The sequence below is a fragment of the Eurytemora carolleeae genome, unplaced genomic scaffold (assembly GCF_000591075.1).
Source record: "Eurytemora carolleeae unplaced genomic scaffold, Eaff_2.0 scaffold196, whole genome shotgun sequence".
NCBI classification, from domain to species: domain Eukaryota; kingdom Metazoa; phylum Arthropoda; class Copepoda; order Calanoida; family Temoridae; genus Eurytemora; species Eurytemora carolleeae.
Window position 1 is genome coordinate 249,442 of NW_019396109.1, and position 8,739 is coordinate 258,180.

The 8,739-nt window shown below is 32.9% G+C and overlaps 1 protein-coding gene across 3 annotated transcripts in view; it reads left to right on the top strand.

The window, feature by feature from the left end:
• The window catches only part of LOC111695170 (isovaleryl-CoA dehydrogenase, mitochondrial), a 9,881-nt gene extending 1,222 nt beyond the window's left edge, over positions 1-8,659 (top strand). Inside the window, exons 2-15 of one of the 3 annotated variants that reach the window (XM_023464391.1) lie at positions 258-374; positions 686-783; positions 1,509-1,618; positions 1,831-1,838; positions 2,141-2,232; positions 2,613-2,656; positions 2,771-2,900; positions 3,139-3,233; positions 3,679-3,778; positions 5,384-5,481; positions 5,680-5,714; positions 6,828-6,927; positions 7,667-7,834; positions 7,999-8,659. In XM_023464391.1, coding sequence (XP_023320159.1) covers positions 258-374; positions 686-783; positions 1,509-1,618; positions 1,831-1,838; positions 2,141-2,232; positions 2,613-2,656; positions 2,771-2,900; positions 3,139-3,233; positions 3,679-3,778; positions 5,384-5,481; positions 5,680-5,714; positions 6,828-6,927; positions 7,667-7,828 — 1,189 coding nt within the window. In that variant the 3' untranslated portion in view covers positions 7,829-7,834; positions 7,999-8,659. Of the gene's footprint in view, positions 1-257; positions 375-685; positions 784-1,508; positions 1,619-1,830; positions 1,839-2,140; positions 2,233-2,612; positions 2,657-2,770; positions 2,901-3,138; positions 3,234-3,678; positions 3,779-5,383; positions 5,482-5,679; positions 5,715-6,827; positions 6,928-7,033; positions 7,074-7,101; positions 7,201-7,666; positions 7,835-7,998 lie in introns of those variants that run through there. The other 2 variants (XM_023464392.1, XM_023464393.1) reach the window with 2 other exon arrangements.
• Positions 8,660-8,739: the final 80 nt, after the last annotated feature.

Here is an 8,739-nt window from a genome sequence, read left to right on the forward strand (position 1 = left end):
AGTCACTACCCTATCCTTGTATTTAGGTCTCTGAGTCACTACCCTATCCTTGTATTTAGGTCTCTTAGTCACTACCCTATCCTTGTATTTAGGTCTCTGAGACACTACCCTATCCTTGTATTTAGGTCTCTGAGACACTACCCTATCCTTGTATTTAGGTCTCTGAGACACTACCCTATCCTTGTATTTAGGTCTCTGAGCCACTACCCTATCCTTGTATTTAGGTCTCTGAGACACTACCCTATCCTTGTATTTAGGTCTCTGAGCCACTACCCTATCGATGATCGTGTAAACGGTTTAACCTCGGAGCAGATACAACTCAGAGAAACAGTGTTCAATTTCTGCCAGAAGGAGCTGGCGCCATTTGCAGACCAGTAAGTTAAAAACTAAACTTTTAGTTATATCTTTAAATTGTTCATTTATAAATATATTTCTTTAACGAATTAATTAAACAACATCAGCATAAAACAGGGCCCTGTATTAAACTCTTAATATTGTAGGATTGATTAAGAGAATGATCTCAGCTCAAGGATCAGGGCCCTGTATTAAACCCTAAATATTGTAGGATTAATAAAGAGAATGATTTCAAGGATCAGGGCCCTGTATTAAACCCTAAATATTGTAGAATTAATAAAGAGAATGATTTCAAGGATCAGGGCCCTGTATTAAACCCTAAATATTGTAGAATTGATAAAGAGGATGATTTCAAGGATCGAGCCTCCTTCTGGAGAAAACTTGGAGACATGGGTCTACTTGGTATAACAGCTAGTAGTCAGTATGGAGGTAAACAAACCATTAGTTTTAGTAAATTTTGAGGGAATTTGTTGAATCTAATATTTCCCGCTGTAAGACGATAAAGTTACTTTAGCACTCACCTGCTATTGAAATTTCAAATTTAAAGCTAATATATCCAGTAGTTGGCGATAAAATACAGAGCGTTCCATATCATTTACGCACATAATACTCAAAAACCTGGTATTTTTTTGCAAGAACTTTTATAAAAACCGTTTACATTTTTTAAAAATGGTTCATTGTTTTTAAATTTTCTGACTGGTCCTAAAATCACAATTTTGAGCTATACAAGATCTAATATGATGTGGGACACCATGTACATAAAGTAATTTTATCGGCCTGCTATGAAATTACTTTCATTTAGATCTAGAAAAAGTGCAAATCCCGGAAAATGTCGTCTCCTAAGATAGATAGATAAAAACCTCATATGACGTCACTGATTATAGAGGCGAGACTGACGTCATACTAGGATTTTATCTTTCCATTTTAGGAGACGACATTTTACGAACTTTGGATTGTATAGAGAGTAACCAACCTTATTATACAACCTTGGCTTAACCACATATTTTTCTACAAATTGCCAACTTGGTTTAATTCTTTTTTCAATCAGCTTTTAATTACATTTACTATGGATGTTTTGGATCGGTGCACGATTGATTAAATTATTAGTTCGTTGATTTCTTGATTGATTGATTGATTGATTGATTGATTTGCAGGGAGTGATATGGGCTACCTGGATCACGTGATAGCTATGGAAGAGATAAGCCGAGCTAGTGGTTCTATTGCTCTCAGCTACGGAGCACATTCTAATCTGTGTATCAATCAGGGAGGGGATGAAAGGATGAATGAATGGGGGGGGGGGGGGGCGCAGATATTTGATATTTTTATAACTCTAAACCAAGTTTTCTGGATTTCAGATTAAAACCCTTGTATTTTTTCACTTATTTTTAATTCACACTGACAGGGTTAAATTGTGCAATAACTCGGGAATTTTGTATTCAGATTAATTCAAAAGTTTCATTCCCTCTTTTTGAGTAGATAAACAAGTAAGTTAAAAATAGTGTTTATTTATAACGTTTTACTTCAGGGTTATATCCTACTGAAGGGCTTTTCTCAAAAGACGAACAGTGCAAGCATTGATGGAAATAAAGTAGAAAAATTCTTTTGAATACCTCCCAGAAAGCAGTTAAAAACAGCATCGATTTTACAGAAAATTGTAAAGTTTGATGCCTAAATGTTTGAACTAAAAATATTCATTTGATGAAAACTGGGTTTGAAGTTATTAAACACTACTAATATAAGCATATTGAATGTTATTCATGAGTTAATACAAAGTGTGTATTTTTAGGAATGGAAATGAGGCACAAAAAGAAAAATATTTACCAAAACTTTGTTCCGGGGAACATTTCGGAGCTTTAGCAATGTCGGAGGCCGGCTCAGGTACTTTTTTCCGTTTCGGAGGCATAATCAGGTACTTTTTCTCACATGTCAAGTTAGAGGCATGTACATGTACTTTTTATCGCGTCGGAGGCAGGATTCGATCTGCTTAGATTTATTTTCTCGGAGGCAGGATAAGCACTAATATCATGTCGGAGTCAGGATCTGTTATGCTTAATATTAGCAGGGGCCGGATCATGTACATACAACTTGTCGGAGGCAGGCTCAAGTATTTTACTTCCTATTTCATCATATCCGCTATATTTTATTTCTAGGGAGTAGGTTTCGCTATGCTTATTTTACATGGAAGCTGGAGTTTAAGATCTGAAAACATTAACCCTCATTATTTATCAAAACCTCTGTAAAATCTACGTACATTTTAGGCTCAGATGTTGTAAGCATGAAAACCACTGCGGAAAAGCACAAGGGAACATTTAAACAATACTATGATGAAAAAGTATCTTTAACTTACATTTATTGCGTAGTAATTTTTTTATTATTCTAATATCGACGGTGTGTGTTTAAATTGTTGTGAATGAAGGACTATTATGTACTGAACGGCACTAAGTTCTGGATTACCAACGGACCGTACGCCGACACCCTGGTGGTGTACGCACGAACTAATCCAAACGCAGCTAAGCCTGCCCATGGCATTACAGCTTTTCTTGTAGGAAATTAATCTAAAAATCCAACAAACCCAGCTATAAAAACTCAGAACTAAGATTTTCAATTCATGTTTTTTTACCTGCTTTCCTTGGAAATATTGGGAAGAAATGCAAACGTTTTTTTTTTTACCAAAGACAACCATAAAAAACCTTAAAAAGTCATGGCGTCGAAAGATCTCTAATTGTTATAATGAAAATAATCCTGTTATTCTAATATGGGTTTCTGATTGATATTCTTGAGTAGAGCGAGGAATGGAAGGGTTTAGCTCTAGTCCTAAACTAGATAAACTTGGAATCCGTGGGTCTGGAACCTGTGAACTTGTATTCGAAAACTGTAAGGTAAACTTATAAAAATTGGTTTAATTCTGGCAATTTTCTTTCTTATTTGTAGAAATCTACAAGTTGGTATATAGAAAAGCTACAAATTATCCACCAAAGAAATTTAAACTTTTCATGGCAACTGTTAAAGTTCGATGATGAGACCTGTGTCTGAATTTAATGATTTTGAGCCGCGTCTTCCTCCAAAAAGCGGTTTTAATTGAGCGCCGGCTTAAATCTTGAAGCAATGAATACTATTTCAAGTGAAACCAACCATATTTGAGCTGCGACTTAATTTTATGTCGCGGCTCAAATTCTTTAAATTCGGCCTCTGGATAATGAGTGAAGGTTGATAATTATTTTCATCTTGCAAGCAGGGTGGAAGTAAACAATGAATTATTTCTATTCTTTTTTGATACAGGTTTATATAAACAAAAGAATTCAAATACGTTTTTGTTGTTTATAGGTTCCAGCAGAAAATATACTAGGAGCAGAAAACAGGGGAATATATGTTCTATTCTCTGGGCTGGATCTGGAGAGATTAGTTTTAACTGCCGGACCTTTAGGTAAACATTTTCTTAGGATTAAGAAATAATAATGTCATTTTTAAATTGATAAATTTTAAATTAAGATATTTTTTGTTTCTCTTAAATTGGATTTTTTTCTGAAAAGCTTAAAATTTTATGTGAATAATGAAATTAGGTTACAACAAATTTAAAACACTGCCCGCTTAATTTCTCCTTGATTTTTTGATACTACAGTAAAGATAACATTATTTCAATCAATCTTTTATAAAATTAAGTGGTTTGGGCTAATTTTCTAAGTGGGCAACCCTGAAGCACGTTCATACTCGGAAGTGTACAATATGTTTTAACTTCTATAATATTGCTCTATTCTATTTATCTATATATAAATTTGGCTTGTCTGTCTGTTTGTTTGTATCCAATAAACGTCAAAACGGCTGAACTGATCGGGCCCAAATTTTGTGTGGGACATCACGTGACCACAGGGAAGGTTTATGAATGATAAAAATTAAAAAATGTGTTTTAAAGGTTTTTAATTTTGTAAAAAAAATTAAATTCTTAAAAATCCGCAAAATATTTTTCTTCTTTGTTTTTAAATGTAAACAAAAAGAACATGTTCACAATTTTAATAGAAGATGGGCGCGAAGCGCCCTTAAAGCCTAGTATATATAAATTAGTCATATCTGTTTGTTTGTATGTCCGATCATAACTCATAAAACCCTGCACCAATTTTGATTTGGGAACTCGTTAGAACAACGGGAATGTTCTTAGCTAAGTTCTAAAATTCTAAGTCGAGTGGGATTACTTGTGAAACCAACCATATTTGAGCTGCGACTTAATTTTATGCCGCGGCTCAAATTCTTTAAATTCGGCCTCTGGATAATGAGTGAAGGTTGATAATTATTTTCATCTTGCAAGCAGGGTGGAAGTAAACAATAAATTAGTGAATAATGAAATTAGGTTACAACGAATTTAAAACACTACCAGCTTAATTTCTCCTTGATTTTTTGATAGTACAGTAAAGATAACATTAATTCCATCAATCTTTATAAAATTAAGTGGCATCTTCTATAAAGAAATCATGTTACAACGAATTTTAAACTCTTGTCAGCTGAACTTCTTCTTTAAACTTTTATTAACGAGAAAATTACAATTACAGTATTATGACTAAATATTTAAACGTACAAAAATATAGACGAAAATGCACGAATGTTAGAATTTATGTATGAAATTGCTTATCGCAATTTACTCTATATATAAAGATTTATGAGATCAAAAATAATAAAAACAGCTTTGTTCTGACAAATATAAACTGAAAACTTTTTGACATAAAGAGTCTGCTGCAATCGAAAAATGCAAAAATTACGATCAGAAGCATTATTGAAATGGAAAGTAATCATCTTGGCAATTTAATTTTTTTGATTGAATTAATATTGTACCATTAAATTGATACAAAAAGGAACATGAAAGTTAGTTCGAATTCTTAAATGACTTACGCCAAAACTGAAGATTAGAAGTGTAAACTATCTTTTGACCTGTGTAATATTTTGTTAACTGTTTCAGGAATCATGTAAACAGTTAAGTTAAATATTTAAATATATCCATCTATTCTATATCTATCTATAATATTTCTCTAAAATGTTTCAGGAATCATGCAAGCAGCTTGTGATACAGCTTTTAAGTACGCGCACGAGCGTAAACAGTTCGGGGTTAATATTGGCGAGTTTCAGCTCATACAAGCAAAGGAATAGAAACCATTCAAATATAGTCAAATTATTTCCGGGATAAACATTTTTTATTCCTTTTTTGGTTGGGGTTGTATGGTTTTCTTGACATTGCTATACCTATCAGTTATTCTGAGGGAAGTGATAACATTTTATTTTAAATATTCACTCCTCGGTTTGGCCATTTGCAGAAGTTTTAAATGGTTTGGTTTGGTTTAGATGGCAGATATGTATACAAACCTTAACGCATGCAGGTAAATTGAAGAGTTATCCACTAAATGATGAGACATAAGAGAGTTTTCTGACAGTATTGGTTCCCTGTAACTATTTTGTTCCCTCTACGCAAGTCATTTAGTTGAATCTTTAATGTTAATTTTTTGAGAATAACCCGAGCTGAAAACGTTAGAATTGGATATCCAGATGACTTAATCTAAATATCCACTATGGAAACTTTTGATTTTCTTTTTAATCCGCTCTTTTTGGATATCACATTTCTTGCTACATGTAATAAAGATACGTTTGATTACAGATACAGTATACGATGCTTTATCGATAGAGCTAACATTGAATTTTAGTCAGCTGTTCACAAGCCGGGTTTTAGAGCAATTAAACACTTATAAATTTAATCATGCTTATTAAGAAACATATTTAATCGCATTTGAGGACTGTAGTTCTTTTGAATGTTAGTGTTATAAACATTAATGCAAAACTTGCGTTCGTTCAATCGATCATTAGTCCAATTGATATAACACCACAAATGCGGTAAAATTAAAGCCGACTTTTCAAATCTCTAGAAATTAATCTAAGGACTAGATTGGTCTTGAGATTAGCAAAAAGAGAGGATCAAGCATTGATCTCGATATCAACAATTCAAAAGTTTTCAGCTCTGGTACCATAAGACATATTTAGGCTGGCTGTTCGAAATTGGTCACAAAATAGGTATTGAATATATTCTCTGTCCCTACTTCTTGTCATCGTTAAATACAACAATGTTGCCCAGTGTTAATCTTTGTGAAGAAACAATCTCAAGAACTGACGAAGGTCAACCCAGACCGAAGTATATTTTAAATAAATGTGGAACTAACATCTACTTTTTTAACAAAACAAAAAGATCCCCCTAAAGATGTTGTTGCCATAGGTTTGGTCCATCACCATCACCGAATTTTAAAATTAAGCGGCTACATAAAAAGTCCACCAGCATCATTATGTTATGGGTTTACTAAAATAAAAAAAATCAGCTAGTCATTAGGCATGCTCATGTCTAACATATATGAGCGAAGGGATTTATTTTATAGATAAAGATAATGGATTTATTTTATATTAAAAGGAATTCATCAGAATATGTGCTAGTAAAATGTGTTTTTAAGGACGTACACCTACAGTGTAGCCAGAGCTTGTGATAATGGATACTTCAGCAACAAGGACTGTGCCGGCGTTATTCTGTACGCTGCAGAGAAATGTACTCAGGTAGTCAAAAACAAGAACTGTGTTGGTTTTATTATGTACGCTGATGAGGAATGTACTTAGGTAAACATAAACAAGGACTGTGTCAGTACTATACTCCTATTTCTAGGTTGCTCTCGATGCTGGTATGCAGGTATAGGGAGGGAACGAATATATAAACTATACTCCTGTATCTAGGTTGCTCTGGATACAAGTATACAGATACTGGAAGGAAACGGATATATAAACTATAATCCTGTATGTAGTTTGCTCTGGATATAAGTACACAGATACTGGGAGGGAACGAATATATAAACTATACTCCCATATATAGTTTGCTCTGGATACAAGTATACAGATACTGGAAGGAAACGGATATATAAACTATACTCCTGTATCTAGGTTGCTTGGTTACTAGTATACAGATACTGGAAGGGAACGAATGTATAAACTATACTCCTACTGTATCTAGGTTGCTCTGGATGCCAGTATACAGATACTATGAGGGAACGGATATATAAACTATACTCCTACTGTATCTAGGTTGCTCTAGATACTAGTATACAGATACTGGGAGGGAACAGATACATAAACTATACTCCTACTGTATCTAGATTGCTCTGGATACTAGTATACAGAATACAGATACTGGGAGGGAACGAACGTATAAACAATACTCCTACTGTATCTAGGTTGCTCTGGATACTAGTATACAGATACTGGGAGGGAACGAATGTATAAACTATACTCCTACTGTATCTAGGTTGCTCTGGATGCTATACAGATATTAGGAGGGAACGGATATATAAATGATTATCCAACTGGAAGATATCTCCGAGATGCTAAACTCTACGAGATCGGAGCTGGAACTAGTGAAGTACGCAGGCTGGTTATTGGCCGGGCAATTAACGCTGAGTACAAGTAAATCAAGGTAAAATTTGGCAAACAAATGTTTTACTCATTATCTTTACGTTAATTAAAAAAATGGAATTTTTTTTTCAAATTATATTTTTAAAGTAAATTTTCTTTGTTAAAAAATACATAAAATAAAGTCCAGTTATAATATATAATTAATTTTTCGTTGTTTTGTTTCAGGTTTTTGACGGAACCGGTGACACGATCATCTGTATACTTTTTGTGTCAGAATTAAAGTTCGAAGCATAGAAATTAAATTAAAGTATGAAATCTTTTGAAACTAAAAATGAGAAACACTGTTTCTAGTATTTTCATTATTTTCTTACAAATGTTAATTTGATGAAGTAGAAGTAAATAATAGTTATTTTAAATCTTGGTGCTGTTAATTATTATATTATCTAATTGTTATTTTTATCGTAAACGTATATCTCTAGTCTCAAAATCAAAAATTAATTGTATAAAATTATTTATTTTAAAACAATAATAGAAAGTTCTATTGTCAACATTGTAGCTCTCTAAAACAAATCAAATCTAAATTTTCGATTTTGATGTAGAATTTAATCCTAATCTCATATTAAATGTTTTCTCAATACTCGTGTAGTAACCTGTTCACCTGTTAGTGTCAAAATCTAAATAAATGAAGCTGAAAAGTTAAAAGAAAATCTTAAAACATATTCTTAATGTTGTAAACATGGTCTCAGCTTGTATAGCGGACAAAGTATAGGTTAAACTGTAATAAGTTATATGTACAATTTACATTGAACAAATGAACATGAGGAAATATGTAAAATGAAATCGAATCTTTACTGAAGAAGTGTTTCTTTTAATCGTTTATTTCAGATAAGATGTTTAAAATGTTACAATCTTACGGAATCCATAAAGTGTACAGTGTATTACATAGAGTACAGTTATGAAAACTGA